This window comes from Rana temporaria, chromosome 6, assembly GCF_905171775.1.
Source record: "Rana temporaria chromosome 6, aRanTem1.1, whole genome shotgun sequence".
Lineage (NCBI taxonomy): Eukaryota > Metazoa > Chordata > Amphibia > Anura > Ranidae > Rana > Rana temporaria.
Window position 1 is genome coordinate 94,669,699 of NC_053494.1, and position 19,631 is coordinate 94,689,329.

The 19,631-nt window shown below is 43.9% G+C and overlaps 1 protein-coding gene across 3 annotated transcripts in view; it reads right to left on the reverse strand.

Moving 5' to 3' along the window:
* Positions 1 to 626: 626 nt before the first annotated feature.
* Positions 627 to 19,631, reverse strand: part of LOC120943613 (katanin interacting protein) — a 227,576-nt gene continuing 208,571 nt past the window's right edge. For all 3 annotated transcript variants that reach the window (XM_040357002.1, XM_040357000.1, XM_040357001.1), the window contains 5 exons: positions 15,262 to 15,401; positions 5,662 to 5,763; positions 3,985 to 4,145; positions 1,716 to 1,801; positions 627 to 819 (listed from right to left, as the gene is read on the reverse strand). In XM_040357002.1, coding sequence (XP_040212936.1) covers positions 761 to 819; positions 1,716 to 1,801; positions 3,985 to 4,145; positions 5,662 to 5,763; positions 15,262 to 15,401 — 548 coding nt within the window. In that variant the 3' untranslated portion in view covers positions 627 to 760. The remainder of the gene's footprint in view (positions 820 to 1,715; positions 1,802 to 3,984; positions 4,146 to 5,661; positions 5,764 to 15,261; positions 15,402 to 19,631) is intronic.

The following is a 19,631-nucleotide window of genomic DNA, read 5'->3' on the forward strand; positions in this document are numbered from 1 at the left end:
GGAGGTTTACAAACTCTTTAAGACAAAGGCAGATGCATCTCATTTATACCTGCATACATCCAGCCCCATCCTTATAATTCTCAAATAAGGTTGAAAGGTTGACTGTGGCCATCGGAGAAGCTGGGAGAGATCCTTGCCACATACAGTACCTTCACTACAGCAGAAGCCTGGCCTTATATGTATTAAGTTTTGCTTTACATATTTGTGTTTATGAGAATTAATACTACATTTTGTGCTATTAGTTGATGTAAGTAAGCTACCAGCTGACCTAATATCAAGCACAGATGTAAGGTTGCACTAACTGAAATTCTGCTTGTATTTTATGTAGTATCTATTAATCAGGAAGGATGGTAAAACTCAATGTCAAATTGCTGATAAAGATTTATATATATAAAAAAAAAAGAGAATAAATGCAAAGTTTCATCATGGAAAATTATATACATTTTTATATCAGAACAACATGAATACTTATTAGATTGTAAGCTCTTCTGAGAAGGGCCCTCTTAATCCTCTTGTATTTTATTGTATTGTAACTTTATTGTCTTATTGTCTCCCTTTTTATATTGTAAAGCGCTGTGTAAACTGTTGGCACTTAAATCCTGTATAATAATAAAACTACTATTATGTACAATAATATAGTTTATTTCCACAAATATAAAAAAAATAGTTCAACATACAATGCATTAATCTTTGTAAACATTTTATGAAATAAATAATCTATACATAAAAGGTTAAGGCTTTTTTTTTTTTTTTTTTTTTTTTAGAATCTTCTCATATGTCCTTTCTCCTTGGCAGTTAAACACGTTTTTGGACGCAACGCTGTAGAAAAAGACAAAGTAAAACATGTCAACAATACCTAAATGAATCTGTAAACAGAAGAGTTAGGCCCCTTTCACATTGAGGAGTTTTTCAGGCGGTACAGCGCTAAAAATAGCGCTGCTATCGCGCCTGAAAAACTCCTTCACTGCAGACTCAATGTGAAAGCCCGAGGGCTTTCACACTGAGGCGATGCGCTGGCGGGAGACAAAAAAATCTCCTGTCAGCAGCATCTTTGGAGCGGTTAGAGGAGCGGCATGTATACCGCTCCTTCCCATTGAAAACAATGGGAAACCGCGGCAATACCGCCCGCAATGCGCCTCTATAGAGGCGCATTGCGGGCGGTATTAACTCTATCGGCCGCTAGCGGGGGTTAATACCGCACCGCTAGCGGCTGATACCCGTGGCAATTCCGGCGGTATAGCGCCGCTATTTTTAGCGGCGTTATACCGCCACCGCAGCTCCCGCCCCAGTCTGAAAGGGGCCTAAGAGTCGGTTCACACTAGGGCGACACGACTTCCAGCGCGACTTTCAGAGGCGACTCCGACACGACTTGAACATGAACCACAGGGCGATCTGGGGCGATTTACAACACGACTTGAAGTCGTCTCCAGGACAGGAGACTTTCCAGTGGCCAATAAAACAATCAGCTCTGGGAGAGGGAGGGGCACCGCAAAGTTGACGACCCCCCCCCCCCCAAACCCCTCAGTGTGAAAACAGCTTTACTGTTCTGGGGACAAACCAACTATTGGGATTTTCTTCCACTTTCACTCATAACAGTAAACATAACAAATAGAGAGAGTGAATCTCCCTAATAGGGGCATAAAGAGCAATAAAAACCTGATGGGTGTTCCAATCTCTCTCCACTCTATCCAAAAAAAAAAACACAACAGGTGTACCTGGATCAGGAGTTTGGTTCTTCTTGGAGTTGACAATTATTTTATTATCATTCATCATTTTGACATCTTGGTCTTCAACATTGTTGCTGTAAGATAAAATGTAACAACAACTGAAAGCTAATAGCATAACCATAAATATATAATTGCAACTTTTATGAAAAGTGGTTTAGTTACATGTAAAAAAAAAAATCCCACAAATGAAAGTGATTGTAAAGGCAGAACGTTTTTTGCCTTATTGTATTCTCTGCATTAAGGTTAAATAAACCTTGTGTGTGAAACCACCTCCGGCCACCCTTAAATAGGTAGTAAAGTCCGCTTTGTGATTTTTACCTACAGGTATGCCTATACTCTGTAAAATCCAGAAAAATAACTCATCACAGTACCATTTGTAATGAATTGAAGTTATAATAATATAGTGAGCCATTGATTGTAAATACTTGTAATACTGTGCCGGCCACTCATGCAGTCGAAGCCTGCAAACCCAGAAGGAAAACCGGGGTAAGATAGAAGCCCTGTCAGAGGTGACAGTGCCCCACTACAAGGCTTTGTTCTAAGGCAAGTATTTCATAGTATGTGATACATACTAGCACATTATGCTATTGCCTTACAAGGGGAAAGTGTTTTTTTTTGCCAATTGAGCCCAATCCTGATCTAGTGCTATGCCTGAGAGCAGCAGATCTCTCTGTGCTCTCCTCACTGGACATCTCGCCGAGCAGCCAATAGGGGCGGGCGCGATCACCGCCGTGCACCCACGATCGCTCGTTACAGAGCAAGAACCGGGAGCTGTGTGTGTAAACACACAGCTCCCGGTCCTGTCAGGGGGAGAGATGCCTGATTGTCTGTTCATACAATGTATGAACAGCGATCAGTCATTTCCCCAAGTCAGTCCTCCCCCCTTCAGTTAGAACACACCCAGGGAACATAATTAACCCCTTCCTCACCCCCTAGTGTTAACCCCTTCCCTGCCAGTGGCATTTTTATAGTAATCAATGCATTTTATAGCACTGATAAAAATGACAATGGTCCCAAAAATGTATCAAAAGTGTCCGCCATTATGTCGCAGTACCGATTACTAGTAAATATTTTTTTTATAAAAATGCCATAAAACTATCCCCTATTTTGTAAACGCTATAACTTTTGCGTAAACCAATCAAGAAACGCTTATTGCGATTTTTTTTTTTTAATGGAAAATATGTAGAAGAATACGTATCGGCCTAAACTGAGGAAAAAAAGTTTTTTTTTATATATTTTTGGGAGATATTTATTACAGCAAAAAGTAAAAAATATTCATTTTTTTTCAAAATTGTCGCTCTATTTTTGTTTATAGCGCAAAAACTAAAAACCGCAGAGGTGATCAAATACCACCAAAAGAAAGCTATATTTGTGGGGAAGAAAGGACACCAATTTTGTTTGGGAGCCACGTCGCACAATTGTCAGTTAAAGCAACGCAGTGCCGAAACGCAAAAAGTAGCCAGGTCTTTGCCCAGCAATATGGTCTGCGGCTGAAGTGGTTAAAAAAGAATATGTTTACAATCGCTTTAAAACTCAATGGCATCACTATGTTCAAATAACTTCAATTTATTATGAATGCTCATGTGCTAAGGTTCATTTCTGGATAACAGTATATAACAATACAAAAATATAATTACAAATTTAAATGGGTCAACATTTAAAGTGGAAGTAAACCCAACAATTTAATCGTTTCAAAAAACAGTTAGCATTTCCGGCATGCCGGGAATGTAACTGTCACATTGGTTGTGCTCTTAACCAAACTGTCACACCATCCAATGGCTGGTGTCATAACTGATCACATGTGCAGCATCATGGCAGTTGAAGATTAAACGGAGGCCAAGATGGCAGCTTCCTTGGCTGAAAATGATAGGCAGGTTTACTTCCACTTTAAGTAACTCACAACTGTTTAGCATATGGACCCATTCTGGCAGATTTAAAGCCCAACTTCATCCCTGTACCACTGTCAGAACACAGCACTGAATAATGTATGTCAGTTCTTTAAAACCATCATTTCCACTGGCTTATGATTGTTTGCACTTCTGATAAGTCACTTTATACATCCCCCACCCCCTTTGTGCTTGCATTCGGTTATCTTATCTTTACCAGCCTACTTTTATTTAAATGCTCCATAAAACAAAACAAAAAAAAAAATATATATATAAAAATGTTTACCTGAAACCTATATAAAGTAGACTAATTTAGCATCATATTTAAAATTTCTTAAAGAAGCAAAAATGGTCAACTTAGTTTAAATTACCTAATTATGGTTCGCCTGTCTGCTTCTGATATTTTCAGATCATTTGCAAAGAGGATAGTATAATATGGTATCACAGGGTCACATGTTGGCAGGATCCCATGAGAAATGTGGTTGACCATATTTAAAACTCCATTGTACACAAGCAAGTCATCCACAAGGATCTGTGTAGAAAATGCAATAATAACAGTGAAATATAATCTGCATACAAATACTTTATATTGGAGTTTGCAGTATAGTACATTACAGGTAAAGAAAGAAAATGCAGTAGTCACTCCATTATGCAAGTGTGACAGCTCTGAAAGCTGAAAATTGGCCTGGACAGAAAGGGGGTGAGAGTGCCCAGTATTTAAGTGGTTAAGCAGCCCTTAGGTGAGTTTTTTTTTTTTTTTTTAACCAGCGTGTTGAACTGAAAAAAATAACTGGATTCCCCATCCACACATTCAATTACTATTTGATTCCGACAGCGGGGAGACTTCCCCAGCATCAAAATACAATGACCAAGCTGGGGAAATATGACTAGCAGATTGTACAGAAGTCGACCAGTAGATTGACTTCTGTACAACCAGCCTGCCCATACATGGATTGAAATTTGGGCGGTCCCTGCTGAACCAGCCAAATTTCAATCCATATATGGCTGGCCTTAGGCTGACCAACTTGAATTATCATTAGCCACTCTGCTTAGCTAGTTTAGAGGCTTGTGATCAGTGAATATGGTGATGTTGGATGAAGATAGATGTTTTTTCAATTTCTGGCACAAGGCATGCAGGTGGAAGGGGTGTGTAAGCAAGACTGCGAGAAAAAAAAGGTGTGCTGATGGCAGAGGGGAGGAAGCAAGGGAGCTCTGCCAGTGCTTCACACTCGGCATCAGGATTCATGGTGAATAGGTCTTTAGTTTGTCCTAATAGATTGCTTACACCTCACAAGGATTCTTTGGATCATTCATTTCCTACTCATGAACAATGCTGTAATACCACAAGTGAGTGACCATACATGAACTATGAGGAAGGTCATCAAAAAACATTTGACAACTCTGAAGGTGGTACAGGTCTCAGAGACAGGAACATCAGTGACTTTACATACAAAAGTTTGTGTGCTTCACTCGTTGCAGCTTTATGAAAAGATGCAAAAAAAGCCATTGGCAACTAAAGCTCACATGACAATTTGCCTACAGTGTGGCAGAATGTGGTTGGGAGACTGAAGAAGGCAGAGATTAGCAGAAATTAAATATCCAAGTAATTGTTTAAAAACATTTTAGAAATGCTCAGGTTATAGTTAAGCCATAGATCAAAATTTAATAAGAAGAGACTGGCCGATTCTCGATCCATGTATTGGCTGGCTGGTGGTAGACAAGTCGATCTATCAATCGACATCTGTACAACCTGCCAGGTTTTTCCTGATCGCTCAGTCCCATGGGCATTACCCGGCAGAGCTGTTCACTGTATTCTGACAGCGGGAAAAAATCCTTGCTGTCAGAATACAAAGGGCTCAACAACAGGAGTGTGTGGATGGGGGAATCAGCTTCTTCTTCTTTTTTTCCAACCATAATGTATGGCCTAAAGAGTTGTAAATTAGTGGTTATAATAACATCCTAGTTTTTTTCATTAAACCAGTAAATCAGAAAGTCTATCTAATGACCAAATTATGAGTATTGCAACAGAAATTACTATGAATACTTACACCAAACTCTTTTACTCCTCTTTGTGGGGTTTTAGCATAATTCCATAATTTGATCATCGATACTTTTGTGGGTAGATCAAAGACAACATAAATGCGATTAACCTATCAAAAAAACAAATGTTTTCAATTATAAAGATTCAACATGGTAGATGTTAGTCACTTTCTTATTGTTAACTAGCTCTATTGCCATTAAACTTGCACATTAGTGGTCTAGCATAAGGTAAACCTGTCATCATCAATAAATAAAACTAACACAAAGTGTATAGCAGGCATCTGTAACACAAATGCCACTTTTGGCAAAAGTGAAGCTCCAGCCCCTTGACTCCAACATTCCACTGTAATGGTTAGTGGGTCCACTGATCACTCTAAGGACCAAATGCAAAAATCGGCATTTACACAATAGAGCACCCCGGGTTTCACAGCTCCTGAGAAAATAAAGGTTTATGGCAGGACCCGCAGGTGTCTGATATACACTCTTGCTCTTTGCTTAATTCATTTATCTTAATAACATGTGTACTCAACAGTGCAAACAAATCGGCAACATAATGTATTACAGCAAATCCACAGCAAACAAATATTTGAATTAACTTAAAGCCGGGAACACACTACATACTACTCACAGCTGCTGTACTTAACTAAGGTTAAGTCCAGCGATCTCCCCCACTGTGATGTTGTGTTCTAACAGGGGGCGCACCCCCGCCGCACCACCAGAACACTCCGATCAGCACTCTCTGCCATCGGCTGAGAGTGCTGATCGGTAGTGGATCAGCTGCTGCAACAGTTATTACATATAATAATGTAGAAAAATAATGTAGAATAATTTTTACACAGTGAGAAAAACAACATTGTTGACATGAGCAATCTGCATTTAAAAATATGACAAGCCCCCCCCCCCCCCCAAACAAAAAAAAATTAATTGTGGCCAAGCTACAGTATTTACGCATTCATAACAAGCATTAAAATAGCTTTAACCCCTTAAAGCCGGCCACACCCAAATATGTGGCCTCTCGGTGTGTGGGCCTTGGTGTTTTTAAACCAAAATAACAAACATGTTATACTTACCTGCTCTGTGCAATGGTTTTGCACAGAGCAGTCTCGATCCCCCTTTTCTGGGGTCCTCCGCCAGCGCTCCAGGCCCCATCTCTTTGGCGAGTGCCCGCAGGCAAAGCCACTTTCCCTGGGAGGCACCAGTCATGCTCACTCCTGAGCTGCTCAGTCTGCGTCTATTGACACAGACCGGGCTACTCTGCCCTGCCACAACATTTGATTGACAGCAGCGGAAACCAATTGCTGCCACTGCTATCAATCTGCCAAATGAGGAGGGAGACCGCAGCGAGAGCCGCTGCTCTCATGCCCGACGCTGGATCAGATCGGGCACAAGTAAGAGTTGGGGGTGCTGGGGGCTCCTGCAGCACAGGTTTTTTACCTTAATACATATAATGCATTAGGGTAAAAAAAAATTGAGGCTTTAGAACCACTTTAAACTTTAAAATACACAGCATTTTCGCTTACATTTTGTCAGTTCAGTTCTTTCTGCTGCCTCCTCCCAGCAGTAAGTTGGCAGCTTTCCAGTCTTCTAATCTCTAATGTAAACACAGAGCAGGTGCAAAGGATTTTTATAACAGCTTACCTGTAAAATCCTTTTCTTGGAGTACACCACCGGACACAGAGCCAATCATTACATAATGGGTTGTATGGTAACCAGAGGTAACTGAACACTGGCACAACCAATGAAGACAAGTTCCCCTCCATATAACCCCTGTAGCAAAGCAGTACGGTTCCCATAAGAAGGAGGGGGACCTCTGTGAGCCGTGGTGTACTCCAAGAAAAGGATTTTACAGGTAAGCTGTTATAAAAATCGTTAATGAAGGGTGGGAGACACAGATCAAGCAGGCTGCTTACAAACAAGAAGCCCTATACTGCTGCCTTAAGCACACTATGACCAAAGGCAACATCCTCATGTCCTTTCACATCTACTTGATAAAATTTGGAAAATGTATGGACTTAAGACCAAGTTGCAGCTTTACAGAACTGAGCCATCGAAGCCTGGTGATGCACTGCCCATGAAGCACTTATTGCCCTGGCAGAGTGCGCCTTAACAGAAAAAGGAGGAATCCTGTTCTTTAAACCATAAGCTTGAATAATTACTTGTCGAATCCACCTTGCTATGTCCCTTCTTGGGACCATCTGGCAAAATAAACAAAACATTTGTATTACGTATCTGAGCGGTTGCCTGCAGATATACCTTTACTGCTCTCACTACATCTAGAGAGTGCAATACATTTTCCTCCGCTGTCCGCGGATCAGGAAAAAAGGAAGGCAGAACAATATGTTGATTTAAATGAAATGCCGACACCACCTTTGGTAAAAAGGTAGGATGGGGTCGTAGAACAATCTTGTCCTTGTGACAAATTAAAGAAGAATCTTTACAAGAAAGAGCTGCTAATTCTGATACTCTTCTAGCAAAAGAGATAGCAATCAAAAAGGCAAATTTCCTGCTAAAAAAGAATCAAAGGAATATGGTGAATAGGTTCAAAAGGTTGTCTTTGCAACACTGACAATACCAAATTCAAATCCCATGGGCACAAGGGAGACTTGACTGGCGGATTGATCCGCAGTACCCCCTGAATGAAAGCCCGAACCAGGGAATGAGATGCCAGCGGTCTTTGAAAAAAGACTGATAGAGCCGATATTTGACCCTTGATGGTACTAAGGGCTAATTTCATATCCACTCCTAACTGGCAAAAGGCGAGAATACTACTTCTGAGGATTCCATCTTCTGGTTTCACACCAGGAAACATATTCCTTCCAGACTCTATAGTAGATAAGCCTGGAGGCTGGCTTTCAAGCATTAATGAGTGTAGAAAAAACTGGACCCGAGATCCCTCGTTTCTTTGAAATGTGGGTCTCAGTAGCCAGACCGTCAAATTTAGCTTTTGTAAGGAAGGATAGAACACTGGACCCTGCGACAGCAGGTCGCGACGAAGCGGAAGCTTCCAAGGTCTTCTTACTGCCATCTTTATGATCTCTGTGTACCAGGGCCTTCTGGGCCAATTTGGGGCCACTAGGATTACTGGAATTCCCTCCTTCTTGATCCTGCAAAGTAGCCTTTGCAAAAGAGCGTTCGGAGGAAATACATAGATCAGTGAGAACTGATTCCAAGGAATTATCAGAGCATCTGTTCCGTAGGCCAACGGATCTCTCGTCCTGGATACAAAGTTGTCCAACTTCCTGTTGAGCCTGGAGGCTAGCAGATCTACATCCGGGGTTCCCCATCTCTGGTATATTGCCTGAAAAAAATTGGGGTGGAGAGACCACTCTCCTGGAGACAGTTGCTGGCAAATTAGATAGTCCGCTTGCCAGTTCTCTACCCCTGGAATGAAGATTGCAGAAAGACAAGGAACATGTTTTTCTGCCCATGTTTAAATCCGATTCACCTCCTTCTGGGCATCCCAACTCTGGGTGCCTCCTTGGTGATTGATATAAGCTACTGCAGTAGCATTGTCGGAATAAATCCAAACAGGGTGACCCTGTAACCTGTATGTCCAGGTTGTGAGGGCTAAGTATACTGCCCGAATCTCCAGTAGGTTGATGGGGAGGTTCTCTTCGGGTTTTGGCCCAGGTACCCTGGGCTGAAGCTTCTTCTGTCACTGCTCCCCAGCCTAACAGGCTGGCATCCGTAGACACCACCTTCCAGGTGACTGGAAGAAAGGACCTTCCTTTCTGCAAGTTCTTGGTCTTTAACCACCAACTGAAGCTTTGATGCAATTGTGGAGATAGGCACATGGGTAAATCCAGAGCTTGACTTTTCCTGTTCCAGTCCACTAGAATATTGCCTTGCAGTAGTCCCAAATGAAACTGGGCGTAGGGAACAGCCTCAAAGGAGGCCACCATCTTCCCTAATAGCTTTATACAGAGGCAAATCGATGGTTCCCTCTTCGCCCTGACCTTGTGGATCAACTCTCTTAAAGACTTGATCTTTGGCTCTTATAGGAATACTCTGCTTTGGGCTGTGTCTATGATCATGCCCAAATACTCTACCCTTTTGTAAGTTTATGATCCATCCTAAATGCTCTAAGTATTTAACTGTATTGAGCACTGCGTGATCTAATCCTGCCACTGACTGATCTATCACAAGTAGATTGTCTAGGTAGGCTGTCACCGCTATGCCCCATGCCCTCAGCTTTGCCAACAGAGGGGCCAGAACCTTTGTAAATACTCGGGGAGCGGTTGCCAAACCAAAGGGCAGAGCCACAAACTGGAAGTTCTACAGCGAACCTTAAGAACTGTTGGTGAGCGGGATGGATAGGCACATGTAAATATGCATCTTTGATGTCTATAGACGCCAAGAATTCTCCACCCTGTAAGGTGGCGACCACAGATCGAATAGTTTCCATTCGGAAATGGCGAATGTTTAGAAATCGATTCAGAGATCTTAGATCCAGGATGGGTCTGACGTCTCCATTTGGTTTTGGAACCACAAAGAGGTTTGAGTAAAAACCTAAACCTTGTTCCTCTAGGGCAGTGTTTCTCAATTCCAGTCCTCAAGCCCCCCCAACAGGTCAGGTTTTCAGGATTTCCCTCAGATGAAAAGGCTGTGGTGATTACTAAGGCAGTGAAACTGATCAAATCACCTGTGAAAAATAATGGAAATCCTGAAAACCTGACCTGTTGGGGGGGCCTGAGGACTGGAATTGAGAAACACTGCTCTAGGGGTACTTCCATGATTACCCCTTGGGATATCAAGTGATACAATCCCTTGAAGAAGGACTTTCTTTTTAATGGATCTTTGGAGAGCCTTGATTTTCGAAACTGGTAAGGTGGGATCTCTCGAAAATTTCAGCTTGTACACTAGGGATACTGCGGAAACTACCCACTTGTTCTGGATCTCGGTCTGCCATGCCACTGAAAACTGGCAAAATTATCCCCCCACTTGGCCGAGTGGGGGCACCTCTTCGTAAAGAGGCTTTGGGGGTCTTGCTTGTTAGCTTTTGAACCCCACGGCTTCTTGTTCTTCTGGGCCTGGTTTTCTTTAGCCTTTGTGGCAGGCTGAAAATGCTGTCACCACTGGCTGGAGGCTGATCTTCCAGGAGCCGGGGGGGGGGGGGAACGTTTAAAACAAGGACACTTGTTTTTCTTCTCCTCTGGCAACAGAGTCGCCTTACCGCTCGATATCCTTTGGATATATTTTTCCAAATCATCCACAAAAAGGCGTTTGCCATTGAAAGGGGAAACTGGCTAAAAGCTTTTTGCATGGGGCTTCTCCGGACCAATGCTTTAGCCAAAGAATCCTGTGCATATGCACCAGCTGGAACATCAGGGGAGATGCCTGTTGGATAGAATCTCTAATGGCACCCACTGTAAAACATAAGGCCCTGGGCATATTCTCCCAAAATTTGATCTGCTCTGGAGGCAGATCTTTAAGCCCCTGTTTCACCTGGTCCTTTAAGACCTGACACATACCAAATGCCATCACAGCAGGTTGAGTTACTGCGCCCGCCAGGAGAAAGGAAGACCTTAATAAAGATTCCAACTTTTCCTTAGAAGGATCTTTAAATACCTGGGCATTGTCCACCGGACAAGTTAGGCTTTTATTTACACAAGAAATAGCTGCATCCACAGAAGGCAGACTCCACTTCTTGGTAAACTTCTCCTCCATAGGATAAAGAACTTCAAACTTCCTAGGAAGAGAAAAACGTTTATCTGGAGGTTTCCAGTCTGCGTAAATCAGATTCTCCAATAAAGGATGGATCGGAAAGGCACAGGCAGCCTGCGGGGGTTTTAATGAACAAAGAGGAGACAGGTGATTCAGTTAACTCAGCAGAGGGTAATCTGAATGTAGAGCGTACCGCTTCAGCATAACATTGCACCTGTAACTTCAGAACTTGGGAAGCAGAAAAAGGTAACTCTGATATTACCGATCCCTCCGAGACCTCATTCCCTGATGGGGCCTCATCCTCCTCAGATTTCTCTGAAAGGAGATCCAAAACAACAGAAGGAGATCTGCTTCGCTTTTTGTCCTTTTCTGAGGACTTTGCAATTAACGCAGCGATTCTCCCTTCTAAGTTGTTCAGGGTTGTTGCCAAAGTGTCCTCAGTGACCTATGCAGGCACTGGCACCACAGGAGAGGCTGCTATGCCTGATAGAGTTAATGGCTCATCCTGTATAGGTGCGTCAGGTATTACCGGAGAGGAAGGTACCAAGCAGGCATGGCCAGAGCCTCCTGTCTCAGGTGGCAGTGCTTTCTTGTCTTTATTAGACTCTGAATTTCTTCTCTGAGAAGATATCTTACTAAGCAAAGCCAAGGTACCACAAAAAACGCATATACTACTGTGCTAGTTTAGCAATCTACATACAAGTATGCAACTAATAACACGCAGGTTCATGCTAGAGTAGGTGTCTATGGGAGTGCTCAGCCAACCACATGGAGATCTTACGTGCCCTTACGCTGCTGTGTCCCAGGAAGGAAGGAAGCTCCAAGCCTGACAGGCTCCTTTAAATTATTTCCTGTATGACCTGCAATAGGGAAATAGCGTGCCCGTGTGCGCACCCATGCATGCTCACGGGCCCGCCCCTCCCATTGCAAAGGAGCATAAAGTACGCCCCACTGCGCGCGACCTAGGGGTAATGGCGTGCTAAGACATGAGGAGAAAGCCTCCTGACACTTGCCTGAAGAGGAGGGAAAGGCATCCGTCCCTGGCAGAGCTTAGTATCGGAAGGCGTGTGCTTGTCTGGAGAACTGACACTGATCTGGAGCATGGTGAGTGGAACTCAGCTTTTTTCTCCCCCCAGTGGTGGCCAAAATTATGACACCTACCCCAAAATTAGTAAAGGTCCTTAAGTTTAAACTTGGGACTGTTTCCTGGCTTACCTTTTACCCGCCGCAGAACCAATCTTCCCCCATAACGGCGGGGTGTGTGTGCCAACCTTTAGGAAAATGGGTTCCTACTTAAAGGAGACCTCCTCTCTGGCCTTGTAAAAGACTCTGCCAGGACTTTTAGCATATAGAGCGAAAGTGCTGGACCCTAGAGCCAAGTCCTCCGAAGAGAGACATTACAGGCGACACCTCGTCCATGAGCCCCGGATACAATCCAGTTTTGGTGTAAAGTTTTAGGCGTCTTGGATGGACCCGAAAGTTTAGCTCTTTTACCCTCCCAGGGTTTCTTTGGCAGAGCTTCCTTCAGCACATCCTACTCGCGTCCAATCCCTTAGACACTTGCGAAAAAACTGAGGTACTTTCCTTAGGGGAGTGGTTATATAGAGGGGAACTTGTCTTCATTGGTTGTGCCAGTGTCCAATCACCTCTGGTGACCATACAACCCATTATGTAATGATTGGCTCTGTGTCCCGTTGTGTACGATAAAGAAAAGAACACAGAGACAAGACTAGAAGAATTTCAGTGCATCTCTTGTAAATTTTGAGGATGAATTACTTCATGGTACTTGCAGCTATAGACTTAGGCCTCCTTAACACATGCCATTATCTGTATGCAGGAGCAAGAATAAGTGCATTCTTGCAGCTGGGATCCCAGAGGTTTGTGAACAGTCATAGCTGCTCAGCCTCTGTAATGCAATGGCAAGCTGAGTAGCAGCCATTTCGTCCCTGGTTGCATACGTCCCTAAACATTAATACCGTCCAGTGTACCAGCCTCAGGCTTTTACAGTATGGCGCACCTGCACCTTTTGTCCAAACCTAAATACCAGACCTAAATGCAGAGTGTGCATGGGGCCTAAAAACTAGCCACACCCGAGTATAAATATCAATGTACTTTCAGCATGCTTACAGAAAGTAACTCTTGCCCTTCCTGTGCAGAAGCAATGATCACTTTGCAAAGGTCCAGCACTCCTGTTGCACCTAAATGACAGAGCATTACGCACAGAGGTTGAACCCCCAGTGTACATGAGGCCTTAAAGCAGAACTAAGCTCTCCTATCATTTTTAATCAAGGAAGCTGCTATATTGACCTTTGTTTGATATTCAACTGCCATGATACTTACTGCACATGCGATTGGTTATGACACCCGTCATTTGATGTTTTGACAGTTTGGTTGAAGACACAAGTATAATGTTATGCCGCGTACACACGGTCGTTTTTGTGATGAAAAAAAATGACATTTTTAAAAACGTCATTTAAAGTGTGGGGAAAACGTTGTTTAGGTCTTCTGAAAAACGACAAAAAAAAAAATTCGAACATGCGTTTTTTGTGTGATAAAAAATTATCGTGTGTGGGCTAAAACGATGTTTAAAACAACGTTTTTAAACCCGCGCATGCTCAGAAGCAAGTTATGACGCGAGCTTGAATGGAACAGAGTGCCGCTGTACATGCTGAACGTAACTGCGCTTTGCTAGAGCATTTTGAAAAAACGATGGTGTGTAGGCAACATCGTTTTTTTTCATGAGAAAAAACAACGTTTTTTATAAGACAAAAAACGACCGTGTGTACGCGGCATTACGGTTAGCAATCCAGGCATTCCAGGAATGTAACATTTTTTGAAACCATTAAATCAATGGTTTTAGTTTTGCTTTAAGACCGGGTTCACATATATGCAGGGCCGGTTTCAGTGTGATTTTTCAAATAAGTCCAGTGTGGTTTTATTCACCAGTTCATGTGTAAAGTGTATGACACTTGAAATCGCACTTGAACTGGACTGAAAATCGTACAGAACTGCACTGTGGCCCAGTTTGGTTTACATTTCATGCTATGCATCCAATTTGCATATACATATATCATGTATCTGAACCCAGGGATAAAGGAAAACTGTAAGGCCGCGCACACACGGTCGGTCCAAACCGATGAGAATGGTCCGACGGAACGTTTTCATAGGTTCACCGCTGAAGTGGCCTGATGGTCTGATGTGCATACACACCATCAGTTCAAAAACCGATCGGGTCAGAATGCGGTGACGTAAATCACACGACGTGCTGAAAAAAACGAAGTTCAATGCTTCCAAGCATGCGTCGACTTGATTCTGGGCATGCGCGGGTTTTGAACCAATGCTTTTGTGTACTAACCATCGGTTTGGACCTATCGGCCAGCGGTCCATCGGTTCGATTTTAAAGCAAGTTCTACAATTTTTGACCGAAGGACAACGGACCGATGGGCCATACACACGGTCGGTTTGGACCGATGAAACTGGACTTCGGGCCGTTTTCATCGCTTTGGACTGACCATGTGTACACGGCCTGAGACTTTGTACACCTTTTGTTTTGATGCACCTGGAATGTATTTAGACAAATTAAACTGACAAGTTTAGCCCACATTTACATCGGGACGTTTGACATGCGATTTGACATGTCAAATTGCCACCTATTGTCGGCAACAGCACCATCTAAATCATTGTGATGCTGCACCAATTCCCAAAAGTAGTTCCTGCACTGCTTTTGGCGACTTTGGGGATGATTTAAATAGACGTCTGTGCACAGAGGTCTGTCAAATCACCCCCGAAGTCGGACTGAAATTCCATTTTTAAATCGTGCAAGTTCAACTGAACTCACAAGATTTCAAACTGGCCCTCAGTGTGAACGTGGGCTTAAACATGAAACTCATTGTCAAACCTAAACAGCCACAATAAATTAAGTATTACAACAATAGAACACATACCAGGGTTGAAAGAATTGGAGAGAGCCAAGCATGTCTGCCATCAGTGGTATTATTGATGTCATCAATGAGCTTGTCAGGGGTTCTCACATCTCCACATATTCCTTCTAAAATGTTAATGCTTTCTGGATAAGCAGCAATATCTAATAAAAGTTAAGTTAATTTTATACAAGTTTTATATAAGGTAAAATATTTAAAGTAGTATGGGGAAGAACCAACTAAAGCACAACTTAAGAGAAATAAACATCTATTACCATTTATACATATGTAGCGCAACCTCCGAATGGGCCACTGATTGATGAAAATGATACCAATAATGGGCCTTTCCCACTATCACAGAGACTGCCAGCACATCCAAGCACCATTTCCAAGCACACGGACACAAGAAAGCAGACTAGGGGGGAATGTCTTTTTAGTCATTGCTGTTAACTTGAACAGTGAGAGGGTTCATGGTATGGGATACTCCATACTATAAGACTCGGAAAAAGTAAGAGGACACTGAAAATCTGAACCAAGCTTCTCCGAGAGCCCATCCCAGGCTGGTGGAATCCCTGCAGCAGGAAGACCTAGCTGTCCCAGAACCCACACTATTAGCTTCCCCAGCCACCTGCTGGGCATAGTTCCCAGGGATTGACTAAAGCTCAATAAAAATTCAGGCTACGTATTTGACTCTCCTCACCCTATGTTCTAGAAACAACCAGAAGGCAGGAGGGAGCAATAAAATATGCAGCTTGTGAACTCTAGAAGAGCCCAAAGCAATTTAAGGCCAATTAACTAATTACAATAAGACTAGAACAACAACAACAAAAAAAACGTTTACATCTGACCACTTAATGAAGAGAGTGGGCTGTGTCTGTGTCCGCTTTACACATAAGTGGAGCGGACACGGACCAGCCATCTGCCTGAGCAGGCAGACTCCAATGGAGCCCATCCCATGTGGAAGGAGCGCTAACAGACATAAATCCTTAAGTCTTTTTAGGGAGAAACCTAGATGACACATACGCAATAGACAACCCTAACAGACAGTGCCTCACATATTTTTCCTCTCTGCTCAAAACTGGATCAACAAGCATATTGCCAAAATACAATTTAGGGTTGCTTTCTGAAGTCTCTAGTGTAATAGCAGGTGTGTGTTGCTTTGGGCTTTTATTTTTGTGGATGACAGTGCTGCTTTCCAAAGGGGCACAACACAAGATGAATGTTACTGTACTCACTCTCCTTTGAAAAAGCAGGCAGATGGTATTGGGTGGGTCTGGGCTCAGTAGCTCTTTCTGACAGAGGGCAGGCACAGGGCTTGCATGAATATGGAGGACTGTAGAGTAAAGAAGGGGTTGGGGCTCATTGGTGGCTGTAACTTCCCCATGGGAGCACCCATAAATTAAGCTTTAGCCTGGGGTGGAGCTACAAACCAGCACTGACAGAAATAAAAACAGAACATGATCTACAAAACAGAATAGGCACTTTATCCCATTACTTACCTGAAGAGAAAACAATTATAAATAGGTAATTAGTGACCATCTCGCTAGATTTTTACACAACTGGATCTACTGTGACCAGCCACCGCCCAAACCCCCCCCCCCCCCCCCCCCGACAATCCATCCATCATTATGACATTTTTTTTTATAAACTATGATTTTCATATCAAATGGAAAGCATAACATCAAGGCATACCTTAAGAAAGTCCAACTGACACATTTTGTTGAAATTTTGATTTAAAATTGGGTGTATAAATATTCAAAATATAACTAAAGACAAAAAATGTGTTTTTGGATAGTGGAGAGAAATTAGAATACCTGTCAGTTTTTTATTGCCGTCTGTGTCCCCTTTAGGGAGATTTACCCTCTCTATTTGTCCTGTTTATCATTATCAGGGCCAGTACAAGGCAGGGGCGGAAGGGGCGGATGCCCTGGGTGTGACCAATTTATTAGAGGAAGGGGGCGCAGGTGAAGTAAACGGCCACCCCCCCTTCTCAGGGCGCAGCTGGGCTGGAGAGAGGAGAGAGAAAAGATGTCACTTTTACAGCTGCACCGCCCCCCCCCCCCCTTCTCAGGTCGCGGCTGGGCTGGAGAGAAAATTATGTCACTTTCACGGCAGCACCCTCCACCCCCCCCCCCCTTCTCCTTATGTCGTGGCTGGGCTAGCTGGAGAGAAAGAGAGAAATCATGTCACTTTCACTTTTAACTCACTCTGACCCAGGCAGTGTTAACAGAAACTAGATCTCCATCCACAGCAGCAGCCAGTGCTCTCTGCTCATCCATTCCCTGCAGAGTCTGATGGCTGCTGCAGGGTTTGCTCAGACTGATTGGCCAGGACAGGGACAGGGGCAGTGGTCAGCTGTTCGACAGAGCACATGGACACAGACACCAATAACAGCTTGGAGAGTGCAGCATGGAGGGTAAGTCATAAAAATGTAATGTGTGCTGCTGACTGTGCCCCCTGTGCTGCCTGTACATTTTTTTTTTTGTAAAATTATTTTTATTGAATTTTTTAAGACACATACACAATAACAGGCCACAGACGTGACCAACAGTTACCGGTCATGACACAGAGACCGGTGTACAAACCAAAACCCAACCAAGAGAAAAGGGGGAAAGGGGGGGGTGGGGGGGAGAAGAGGAAAAGAAAAAAAAAAAAAAGAGGGGGGGGGGGACAAATGCTTGCATTAGACATATTCAACACCTGTCAAATGTAATGAGATGGATTATAATGCAGTGAAGTCCAAGCTTGACCGTTCCCCCTTACACAGTATAAATAACGCCTTCTTGCCGACCCTTGACCCCAGTACCGAGCTAAGAGACGGATGCTCGCACTCCATCATGGAGGACCGAACCCCTCCATAGTAGCATAGTAACAAGTACCCTCTTCAAAGTGCACAGTCGTCATGAGACATATCCTGCGCCCCTACCCACAATTTCCCTGACCCCCTCAGCCGTCAGACCCCGCATGCCTCCTACCCATCCAGCTTAATCTGACACTGTATCCACAGAGGCCATCCAGCCCCCCCATACCTTATCAAACTTGGTCAAAGCCCCTCTATTCAAGTAAGTTGCCTTATAAAATGGGATGGCTTTGTTGACTAACACCTTCCAGGCTGTCACCGTTGGGGCTGAGGAGCTTTTCCACGAAAGGATGATTCTTTTTTTGGCATAAAAAAGCAGCAGAATGAGAAGAGTCCTTATAGCCCTGGTCGTGGCCAGGGGTTCAACTAGTTGCAGCAAACACACCTCCACAGTCATGGGGATCGAGATAGAGGTGACCGACCTAATGCAATCTACCACCGCCCGCCAGTATGCCCTGACCTGGGGGCAATCCCAGAAGACATGCATGAAACCGGCAGAGGGCATGGAGCACCGCCAGCAGGCAGAGCCCTGACCTCCGAACATTCTAGCCAGTCTGGCCGGAGTCAGGTATATCCTATGCAGGAACTTGTAGTGTATAAGCCTGTCCCTAGTGGAGACCAGGGCCTGAAATGCCGCCCCCCAGACATCGTCCCAGTCGTCCCTGTCCAGTCCCGGGGCCACAGCCACCCAAGCACTCCTGCAGGGCGACAGCAGCCTGGTAGTGTCCTGAAAGAGCTCCCGATAGAGGCTAGATACCGTCTTAGGAAGTGATTCGCTACGGGCCAGCGATTCCAAATCCCCGATCTCTAAAGTCAAAGGGACCCCACCAAATTGAGCCAGGAATGCGTGGCGCAACTGCAGGAACCTAAAGAAATGGGTATTGGGAAGGTCATAGCGCGCCTTTAGTTCATCAAACGTCAGAAGTATACCGTTCCCCACAATGTGACTTAAGGTCTTTATCCCATAGGCCGCCCACACCACCGGGTCCGGGTAGTCCAGAAAGTGTGACAAATTAGGGTTTCTCTAATCTCCCTCTTCTTGGATGGGGCACCCTTAGGCTGACTAGCTGATTATAATTGATTTGCATTGTTAAAATGGATGACTGTGGCCCACAGTCTCTGGTAATCCCATGCAGCATGTCCGCAGTCTCGGAAATCTCATGCAGTGTGTCCGCAGTCTGGTAATCTCATGCAGTACGTCCGCAGTCTCTGGTAATTTAGTGCAGTATGTCCGCAGTCTCTGTTATCTTGTGCAGTATGTCCGCAGTCTCTGGTAATCTTGTGCAGTATGTCCGCAGTCTCTGGTAATCTTGTGCAGTATGTCCGCAGTCTCTGGTAATCTTGTGCAGTATGTCCGCAGTCTCTGGTAATCTTGTGCAGTATGTCCGCAGTCTCTGGTAATCTTTTGCAGTATGTCCGCAGTCTCTGGTAATCTCATGCAGTACGTCCGCAGTCTCTGGTAATCTCATGCAGTACGTCCGCAGTCTGGTAATTTCATGCAGTATGTCCTCAGTCTGGTAATGTCATGCAGTAT